The 11,079-nt window shown below is 42.2% G+C and overlaps 2 protein-coding genes across 2 annotated transcripts in view; one reads left to right on the top strand and one right to left on the bottom strand.

Annotated features, from left to right (window-relative positions):
* DZANK1 (double zinc ribbon and ankyrin repeat domains 1) overlaps positions 1–6,453 on the bottom strand; it is a 76,904-nt gene extending 70,451 nt beyond the window's left edge. Inside the window, exons 1-2 of the mRNA XM_008063233.2 lie at positions 6,080–6,453; positions 4,959–5,112 (exon numbers count right to left, since the gene is read on the bottom strand). Of these exons, the coding sequence (XP_008061424.1) occupies positions 4,959–5,112; positions 6,080–6,188 (263 nt within the window). The 5' untranslated portion in view covers positions 6,189–6,453. The remainder of the gene's footprint in view (positions 1–4,958; positions 5,113–6,079) is intronic.
* Positions 6,454–8,487: 2,034 nt separating this feature from the next.
* The window catches only part of POLR3F (RNA polymerase III subunit F), a 20,571-nt gene continuing 17,979 nt past the window's right edge, over positions 8,488–11,079 (top strand). The window contains exons 1-2 of the mRNA XM_008063232.2: positions 8,488–8,650; positions 9,697–9,814. Of these exons, the coding sequence (XP_008061423.1) occupies positions 8,589–8,650; positions 9,697–9,814 (180 nt within the window). The 5' untranslated portion in view covers positions 8,488–8,588. The remainder of the gene's footprint in view (positions 8,651–9,696; positions 9,815–11,079) is intronic.

The following is an 11,079-nucleotide window of genomic DNA, read 5'->3' as shown; positions in this document are numbered from 1 at the left end:
CGGACCCCAGCGGGTCGGGGCGGGGGGGGCGGGGAGCAGCCACTGCACTCCAGTCTGGGCGACAGAGTGAGACTCCAACTCAAAAAAAAAAAAAATTGTACAATTATCACCACAATCCATTTTAGACGACATCCATCACCCAGAATTCCCTTGTGCCTAGGTGCAGTCACTCCTTGCTACTACCTCCATCTCAGGCATCCAGTAATCTGCTTATCTCTATAGTTTGTCTTCTCTATAGTTTTGTCCTTATGTAGCATAAATGTAATCATACATATGTCATCATTTTACTGACTTCTTTCACTTATTGTTTTTGAAGTTCATTCATGTTATTGCAATGCATTTATTTTTATTGTTGAGTAGTATTCTGTTTTATGTATACACCACAATGTGTTTGTCCAGTCTCTAGTTGATAGTCATTTAGATTATTTCTGGTTGGGGCTATTGAATAATGCTGCTATGAACCTTCACATGTTCTTTGTGTGGACATGTTTTCATTGCTCTTGGGTAGATACCCAGGAGCGGAACTGCTGGGTCATATGGTAAGCATATGCTTAACTTTCTACAAACTGCCAAACTGTGGCTGTTCCATTTTACATTCTTACCAGCATTAGCTGAAGGTTCCAGTTTCTTCACATACTCGCTGACACTTGACACTGTCAGCCTTGATGATGCCCTGTACTTTTGATCATGTCCTCTGTATTTGCTTGATATATGTCCTCAAGTAACAAGATATAGGGTTGGACACAGTGATTTACATCTGTAATCCCAGCACATGGGGAGGCTGAGGTGGGAGGATTGCTTGAGGCCAGAAGCTTGAGACCAGCCTGGCCTCAAGCAATCCTCCTACCTCAACATAATGAGATCCCATCTCTATAAAATAAGAAAAAGTGGCCAGGTGTGGTGGTGCATGTCTGTAGTCCCAGGTTGAAGTGGGAGGATTGCTTGAGCCCAAGAGTTTGAGGCTGCAGTGAGCTGCAGTAGCCTGGGCCACAGAGTGAGATTCTATCAAAAAAAAAAAAAGATATATGCTTGGCTGTTGTAACACAGAACCAAAACAATAGTGGTTTAAACAAGACAGAAGTAATAAGGCGTAAGCAGTCTAGGGTATCATGGTGACAGGGGCATAGCATCAAGTTTCTTCCTTGCCACTTAGGACACTGTGAGGTAGGTTACTCAGAGCAAGTTAGACATAGATAAGTTTCTTGTAGGCAGATCTAAATTAAAATAGGGTAAGTGTTCAGACAGCTTTCTTATTGGTACATGACCTTTGACCGACTGACTAGGCACACAGACCAGAGCTCCCTGTGGGCTGGAATGTGGACCTACCAGTGCAGTAAATCACAGAAACAACAGGGAGTTACCCAAAAGACAGACATGAAGTTCTAAGAAAAGCCCAAATCTAGTTTGGCAATAACTTAAATTATTTAGAAGGGCCTTGTGACCTTAGAAGGTTGAGAAATGGTAATCAAAACTGGTGACCAGATTCCTGCAGAGCTCCCACCTCCCAGCTCATGGTTCAGAAGGACAGATGACGATGTCTTTATTCTTACTCTTTTATCCTAGACTATCATGCTTTTGTAAAAATATCTTTCCAAAAAGCTGTCAAATTTCTATCAATGGAAGCATATTTTTTCCATTGGTTTATGTTAGTTGTTGTTGATCTTGGCTGCATATTGGGATCCCCTGGAAACTTTAAAAATACTGATACCTGGCTTCCACCCTAAGAGACTGTTATGTAATTGGTCTGGGGTGTGACCTGGGTATGGGGACTCTGCAAAGTTCCCTGGGTGATTCTAACGTGCACCTGATGGATTGGTACACTAATGGGCCCTGGTACAACATGCCTTTCTGTATTCGTGCCCTTGTAGAAGCCCCTCCCACACTGATTTTGGGTGAGGCCATGTGACTTGCTCTAGCCAATGAAATGTTAGCACATGACACAAGCAGAGACTAGAAAAGCATCTGGGTGTTGGGACCTGGCCTTTCTCTTACTGCTATCAGAACTAAGATGCCACATAAAAAAACTCAGGCTGGAGACACAGGGCTCAGCCAACAGCCAGAACCAACCACGAGACATGGGAGTCAAGCTTTGACCATCCAGCTCAAGAGGCAAAAAATGACTACAGCTGGGCACAACGGCTCATGCCTGTAATCCCAGCACTTTGGGAGGCTGAGGTGGGAGGATTGCTTGAGCCCAGAAATTCAAGACCAGCCTGTGCAATGTAGTGAAATGCCATCCCTACAAAAAAATAAAAAAAATTAGCAAGGTGTGGTGGCATATGCCTGTTGTCCCAGCCACTCAGGAGGCTGAGGTGGAAGGATTGTCTGAGCCCAGGAGGTTTAGGCTGTGGTGAGTTTTAGAGCAATTGTTGACTGATTTAGCAGGTAAGGTTGAGAAGCACTGGTTATATTATAACCTCAGACATCCTTTACTTTGTGATTTACTCCTTTCTTTCTTTTCTTTTCTTTTTTTTTCGAGTCAGAGTCTCACTGTCACCCATGCTAGAGTGCAGTGACATACTCATGGCCATCGTAGCCTCGAACTGTTGGGCTCAGGCGATCCTTCTGCCTCAGCCTTCAAAGTAGTTGGAACTCTAAGGCATGTGCCATCATGCCCAGATAATTTTTCTTGATTTATTGTAGAGATGAGGTCTTCCCAAGTTTCCCAGGTTGGTCTTAAACCCATTGGTTCCCACGGCCCTATTTCTTATTACAGAAGTAATTCTCATTGTTAAATTTTGGAAACTAAAAATTATCTATAAGAAAAAAAGCAAACAGGCATGATTGTATCACCAGAGGCAATGAAGGCTAAACTTTGGCATGTTTTCTTCTAGTCTTTTCTTGATGCATTTTTAAAACATAGTTAAAATAATATAGTATAAGTTTGCATCCTAATTTTTTCAATTATATTACAAACTTTTTTCTATGTCATTCAAACCTTCATGACCATAATTTTCCTTTTAATATATTTATGAGTGTCCACTGTTAACAGCCTCATGTAAAACTCCCTGTCCTTTAATAAGAAACTAATTACCAGCCAGGCGCGGTGGCTCATGCTTGTAATTCCAGCACTTTGGGAGGAAGAGGTGAGAGGCCTGAGCCCAAGGTTCAATAGCAGCCTGGGCAATGTGGTGAGACCTCATCTCTACAATAAATCAAAAAATTAGCTGGGCATGGTGGCACGTGCCTGTAGTTCCAACTACCTGGAAGGCCAAGGCAGAAGGACTGTCTAAACAGGTTGAGGCTGCAGTGGCCATGAGTGTGCCACTGCATTCCAGCCTGGGCAACAATGAGACTCCAACTCAAAAAAAAAAAGAAAGAAAAGAAAAAAGAAGGAAACTCATTACCTTAAGTTCTTAGAAACAGACTTTCATGAAACAGTAAATAGTACAATTTCCGTAAAAAAAAGATTTTATCATAAATCTATACAAGCAATAACCTGTTTGGGTTGAAAACTCAAAAAATTTTTAAATTTTTTGGTATACTTTCCCTGAGCTGAGCACATTTGAAATGCTAACAGTACTTTCCAGAATAAACAGAATAGATACACAGGATGGTGAGAGGCATAAAGAATGACCTTATTTTTCAGATTCTTTCGAAAACTTCATTAACTCCTTCAAACTACAAAGTTAGTCATCAAATTACTTCATTTTACTACTACTTGTACCTTCTAAAGAAGCTGTCCCCTGAGTGTGGTGGCTCACGCCTATAATCTCAACACTTTGGGAGGCAGAGGCAAGAGGATTGCCTGAGTCCATGGGTTTGAGACCAGCCTGGGTGACTTGGTGAGACCTCATCTCTACAATAAATAAAAATTAGCTGGGCATGGTGGTGCACACCTGTAGTTCCAGCTACTTGGATGGCTGAGGTGGAAGGAACGCCCAGGAGGTCAAGGCTGCAGTAATCATGACCATGTCACTGCACTCCAGCCTGGGCAACAGAGTGAGATTCTGACTCAAAAACAAACAAACAAACAAACAAAAACAACAACAACAAAAGAAAAAGAAAAACAAAGATAGGCACCAGAGAATTAATTTTTTAAATAACTGAGATTACTTGTTTTTACAGAAAAGGTTTGACAGGTGAGAAAAGTCCACACACTTCAATGTTTAATAAATAATAATAATGTGTTTAAAGAGGTTGTTTCGTTTCATTTTACTTTATTTTTGTTTTAATTTTCAGATGACAAAAGTCATCTTTGGTGCTGAAGTTGTAGCTTTCCTCAGAAAGCCATGAGCAGTTCAGCCGGCAGGGGGAGCCTGGAGAGTCTTTTTAAGGTACCTTGGCTAGCCAGGTACTGCATTTGGTTTGGAGCTTAAAAATGTTCCTAAAATGTGGTCAAACCTGTTTTGCTGGACAAGCCCCACAGGCTTGCTAAGTGTTCAAGTCTTTTTCTCTATAACACACGGTGAAGGCTGCCAAGTTAAGTGGTGTTTCTATATTTGAAAACGGGGAAAAGTCACTGAGTGGGAAAAAAGGACAGAGAAAAATAAGGTATTCAATGTCAAACAAGTTGAAATGACAGTGGTTTTGGAGGCCAATTAAATCAATACATAATGAAATAGAGAATGATTATGGTGGCTGCAGGCTGCACCCTGGAGAATTAAAAGGCCATCCACTAAACACAGTGTTTTCTTCAGAGGCAGATGAAGCTCTTAGGAGGCCCCCAGCCCTGGAAAGGCTCTTCCTTCCCAAAACCTCAGTATGGAATTCAAAATAGAAACATAATTAATGTCCATGACACTTCACTGAGCTTATGACTCTTATGACTTTTGCACTTTACAGTATACCTCAATAAAAGGCAAGGAAAAAACAAATATTACATACAGACTCTGAAATTAAAATAACTTTTCGTGACCTTCTCATGCAGCACTGATTCTCATAGGAAGAAATATATAAAATTAGAACACAATGTTATTATATTATAAATGAGTTTAGTCACTGTGCTCTTAACTTACTTAGAGACTGCAATAGCTTTAACTTGTATTTTTCCATCAGGCAGAGTAATAGGCTTTATATACTTAAATGTATTATTTTCACCATGACCAATTCTCTTTAGAAATTCAGGTTTGCTGCCATCCAGGGTATAATATATATTGACATCTGGGGTGTCTGAAAAACCCAAAACACGATAACTGTAATTAACACAAAAGTAGAAATTCCCTGAATAATGACTATAGGTCAGTTATTTAAGGAGATTTTACATATATTGTAGAAATGAGTAGTGATAACTAACAATAATTTGGTTCTCTCTTTGAGCCAGCACTTGATTTACATGAATGAGCTTATTGTACCTGTACAACACTATGAGATAGGTCCTATTTTATACCCATTTTATAGATGAGGTAACCGAGTCCCAGAGGTATTAAGAAACTTGGTTTGACTTCAGCTAGGTTGGGTTCATAGTTCATGTTCTTGGACTACTATGCTTTTTTCTCTCCAACAGGAAATCGACACAAGCATAATTCAGGAATCAAAAAGTCAAGCCCTATGCACCTCACATATACACCAGCCCATGTAAAACTTACAATGGCTCTACGTGGTAGATGTTATTATTCCTGCCTTATAATAAGTACATGAGATGCAGAAAGGCTAAGAGTAATATGCCCAAGGTCACTAGAAGTTGTCAAAGCCAGGATTCAACCTCTTACCTATCCGATAGGAAAGCCTATGTTAGTAGGTCAAATTTATTATTCCAGTTAAATAATGAGCATCTTGGAGAAGTTTGAGGAAGCACTAAGACATCCCAGCTTGGCAAAGGTGAACTAAAGCATTGCTGCAACTATGAACCTATGTAAATGAAAGGCTGGCCAGAGATAACTGTTTTAATCTAAATGAGCTCATCGTATCCATACAATCCTATGAGGTAGGTCCTATTCTATATTCATTTTATAGACGAAGTAACTGAATATACACCACCCTAGAAACCTTCAAAGTGCAACACTGTTTCAATTTTGAAAGTTTACAAACTTTCCAAAGTCCTGAGTTAGAAATTATGCAGAGATAAATGAGCAACCAGATGAACACAAGGAACATGACAATGTTATTTTAAACAATTTCAAATACATGTGACTCCTACCCGATTTCATTTCCAAAAGTGTATTGTTATCAATTTCATGGCTAGCTTTTCCAGGCAGAGGCACTCGCAGTGGTATGATCTGAGGGACACACACTGAACCAGCAGTCATTTTTCTCTCCGTATATCAAAAAATATATATACAAATAAATTCCAACGTGCACCTATATATAAACACAAAAGCTAAAGAGCAGCACCTCATTTAAATGCAGCAAAAGTAGTAAAAATGAAGGAAAATTGTTAATACACCACTACAAACAGTATCCAATTTTAAATTGAAATAATTATTACATTTCAGCTGTATTTTTGCTGTTGAAGTCTTGTGTGGAGTTTTGACTATCTAAATACTTACATCAGAAAGGAGCATGAAAGAATGAGATGAGGGAAAGGAATTACTTTAAAAGGGCAAATTCAGTGAGTAAAGCAGAACAGAGACCATCACTAATGCTCTGACCTGAGTTTCCTCTGGATCACGACCACCCTTTCCTGCCTCTGATTAGTGTGCCACCTCTCTTGACTTCAGGGAAAGTCATTATGCAAGTGGAATAAAGATAACTCTGCATGTACCACAAAATGTTAACTTAGAGCCAACTCCTTGGGAAAATTCCAGGTTTATGGCCCTGCAACTGTCACCCCTGTGTTTCTCATTTGAAAGCTGTAAAGATGCTTTAGAATGACTGCAGAGAACCACTTCTTGGTGGAAAGAAGTTGACACAAATATAAGCAGTGACCAACAAGCACAAGTCTTCCACTACATCTGCTGTATTCATAAATCCTAGTAATTAACTACCAGTATGAAGGCCTTACTGGTCCTTTTGAAGGTTTGCGGGGAAGGTTGTCATAATTTTTAATGCAAAGGTTTCAAGGAAAAAAACCAATCCTCACCTTATACAACAATCATTTCATCTCTGTATTGCCTTTCCAAATTATAATGATTATGGACACACAGGTTTTATTCAACTATAATCTACATATGCATTCATTTAGTCTACTTCTTGCACTTTTACTTTTTTACCGTAGGGTTTTCCGTGTATTCACATAATCTTATTTGTCAATTTGTGGCTGGGCATTTAGGCTATTAATAGTTTCTTTTTAGTGTTGGCTGTTGCAGTTCTAATAATGCTGCTCTGAACATCTCTGTAGTTTGAGTTTTGTCACAGACTGTACTCCCAAAAGTGGGACAAATATATTTAAGAGGCAAACGTAATGCCTTATTGGATGGTTCCAGATCGACGGCCAAGAACATAAACTGCAGATCCTGACAGCACAGCAATGGCCCCTACAGAAGTATGGCTGGACTTAAGGGGACCTGGTTACAGTCGCATTTCCATTCAAGTGAGAGGCAGTTAAAATACAAATAGTGGAAAAATTAATTATAAATAAAAATATGTCAGAAGCCTGGCGTGGTGGTTCACACCTGTAATCCCAGCACTTTGGGAGGCGGAGGCGAGGGGACTGACTGAGCCCACGGGTTCGAGATCAGCCTGGACAAAATGGTGAGACTTCGTCTCTACAATAAATTAAAAAAAAAATAGCTCGGTGTGGTGGCGCGCGCCTGTAATTCCAGCTACTTGTAAGGGGGAGCGGAAGGATTGCCTGAAGCAGGTCGAGGCTGCGGTGGCCGAGAGTGTGCCACTGCCCTCCAGCCTGGGCAACAGAGTGAGATTCCGACTCAAAAAAAAAAAAGATGTCGGAGATGGAGAAATTCTCGAGTGGCAACTGATAGCTGCCCTTGGGAAGCTGAGGCGGTCAATGTGACCCATGCAACGGGGATCGAGAAGAAGGTCGGTCCGCTAGGTCCGAACAGCAGCGTGTAGTCAACAGCACTCCCAAAGCCCAAATCCCTCTACTTAGACCCCTCCCCCGCCACCCGGATCGGAACCCCGTCTGGCCCTCGTCCCTGGCTCAGCGGGGGCCAGCAGGGACATCTGAATCCTTTCGGCTAGAGTGAGGGAGTCCTTCCTTCTCCTCCAGCTGCGGGGACCGGGATCAGGACCCCCGAGACACCTCTGCCGCCCCCAACCCGGTCGCGGCCTCTCACCGCCTCTTGCCTCTCCGCCGCCGCCCAGGTTACCAAAGACGCTGCGAGTCTTGCCCGCCCACTGACATCTAGCAGATGATTGGTGGAAATTCAGCTTCCTAGCAACCAGTCCCGCCCGTAACTCCTGGCGCTCCTTTCCCAAGGCTTACCGTAGGCCTCCAAGAATATGCCTTCACAGAGATTGCAAAATGCTCATAATTGGAGTCTCAACTTAGAATGAGAGAACCAGCCTCCCTCGTCTGATGGGTATTGGCATTCTAGAAAACAAGAATAAAAAGTTGTAGCGGAGCCGGCCAGTCGGCAGAAGCAGGCGTGCCTTGGCCACTTCAAGCCGACCGACAAGGAAGGACCCACTACGACGCAAGGAAGAAGGCCCCAGGCTTGTGCTATCATCCAGTGATTTTCCGAGTTTCCTGGCTTGCTTTCCCCCACTGCGTACATCTCTTCCCACCGGAGTCGGAAACTGCGCTCATGGCTGAGGTGAAGGTGAAGGTGCAGTTGCCCGACGCAGATCCAGTTGAAATAGAAAACAGGTAACCAGTGAAGCTCGGGACTCCCCGCAGGCGGCCAGTTACTGGGACAGCCGGACCCTTTCTCCCGGAGCTCCCCTCGGGAGAGGCCGGATCCGGTTGGGTGAGCACGCATGAAAGTGATGGCGGGGTTCTGGACTCTTCCTCCTCCCCTCCCGCCTTCAGAGAGCAGAGCTCTTTACGAGTTCACAACGGGTTTAACGGCTTGCAACTCTGTAGCTGGCTATGCCTTGGTGCTTTTGGGGAAGTTGTGATGATGCTTCTGCTTCCTGCATTGAGGTGATCAGTGCCTCGAGAAGAGTCCTACGGTTTTTTTCCCCGTAGTGCTTGTGGATACGTATTCCGATCCAGGATGGCCCTTGTCACTAAGGAAACCTCCACGACAAAACGTTCGGGCGGCGTTAGGGTGCAGTTTGTGATTAGGAAGCGCGTTAAGCCAGAGGATTCAGTGAAGAATTGAACTCAAAGCTTCTAGGACATCTAAAGCCTCTCCCAATTTTATATTCGCTTCCAGGGCGCTGCGATTCTTAGGTTATCACATAGTTTTAAGAGACCCCAGCTATCTCAAACTGTTACAAGTAACACATATATTGGGCCTACTGTCAGGGTGAAGATTTGGGCTTTTGTTTGATAGAGATAATTCCCGTTGTGAACACATTTCACTTCCCACCAAAAGTGTCAGCATTGGCCTCCTGCTTACAGACTTAAGGCCAACTTTGTGATCCTTTTTCCATCTGAGAACATGGAAGTCTTTTAGCTTTACTATTTTTCTTGTGTTTTCACTAATGTAAAGTATTCCTGTGTTTTGTGCTAATTTAAAGTTCATATTAGGAAAAGAAATATTCCCCTTAAATAATAATAGCATAAACGTGTATTTAGAAATCATCTTTCTCAGTTTCCAACATGCATTGATCCAGAACCATCATAGAAACCCAGATAGTCTGCCAAATGTGAAAAGGGCACAGTTTCAAACTGTTCTTTGTATTTTTCCCATACTGCTTCTTGAGACAGTTAAACATGAAGAATAACATTAATACCTTTGTTTCTAGGATCATAGAATTATGTCACCAGTTCCCTCATGGAATCACAGACCAAGTAATTCAGAATGAAATGCCTCATATAGAAGCACAGCAGCGGGCAGTGGCCATCAATAGGTTGTTGTCCATGGTAAGATGAATCTAACCTGGTTCACATAATTACTTGTACATTGATTGCCATTACTTCCTGTTATGTAGATGTGATAGTTAATTTCATGTGTCAGCTTGACTAGGACACAGGATTCCCAGATGCCTAGTTAAACACTGTATCTGAGGCTGTCTGTGAGGCTTAGCATTTGAATTGGTGAACTGAGGAAAGCAAATATGGATCAAGTGTGGGTGGGCATCATCCCATCCATTCAGGGCCTGAGTAGAACAAAATGGCGGAGGAAGATTGGAATCACTCTCTGCCTGACTGCTTGAGCTGGGATGTGGATATTCTGCCCTCTGCACTCCTGGTTCTCAGACCTTCATGCTCGAAATGGAATCTACACCATCAGCTCTCTGCTTTCAGGCCTTTGATCTACACCATCAATTTTCTGGGTTTCCAACTTTCAGAGGCAGACCAGCCTCCATAATCACATGAGTGAATACTTTATAATAAATCTCTTTTGAGAGAGAGAGAAAGAGATCCTATTCTGTTTCTCTGGAGAACCCTGACTAATACAGCAGGCATAAAATCAGAAAGTGTGCTAGGTTTGACTGATATGACTCTAAACCAGGAAACAGCTCAGACTGCCTGACTTGAGCAAAGAAGAAATAATTATGCATCATTTTATAAGACAAATAAAAAATGTATTTTGTTGTAACTGTTGTATTTATTAACTTAATTGTTACTAAGGCACATAGGCATAGTCTGTTCTTGCCTTCTGTTAGGCCATTTCCTGATAAAATATCTCCCTTTTGATTTTTCTGTGAGTTGTCACAGAGCTTATTCATTAGGATATCATTCTCCCCATTGTCACTCAGGGCATTTCAGGAAGCAGGAATGAGTCCAGTTGAATGACAACAGTGCCAGGCCTTTAGGAGGAAGTACAGCCTCAGCCCCCAGTGATATTACAAAGGAGTTTTTCATCCCTTCTACCTGCTCTTGCCTCTTCTGTCATCTTTAAAAACCTGGATCCCTAATGCCATTCTCTTCCAACAACTGAAAACAAAACACTGTCCAAAAACAAACAAAAAACTCTGAAAATCCACCTCATGGTGCCCCATGCTCTAAATCTGTTTCTCCTCCTTTTTCCTCATTATCAAAACTTCTTTTCCAGCCGGGCTTGGTAGCTCAGCCTGTAATCCCGCACTTCGGAAGGCTGAGGTGAGTGGATTGCCTGAGCCCATGGGTTCGAGACCCGCCTGGGCAACTTGGTGAGACCTCATCTCTACAATAAATAAAAAATT

Source organism: Carlito syrichta, unplaced genomic scaffold, assembly GCF_000164805.1.
Source record: "Carlito syrichta isolate Samal-C Ts95f unplaced genomic scaffold, Tarsius_syrichta-2.0.1 Scaffold306685, whole genome shotgun sequence".
Classification (NCBI taxonomy): Eukaryota; Metazoa; Chordata; class Mammalia; order Primates; family Tarsiidae; genus Carlito; species Carlito syrichta.
This window is presented reverse-complemented; position numbering and strand designations above follow the sequence as displayed.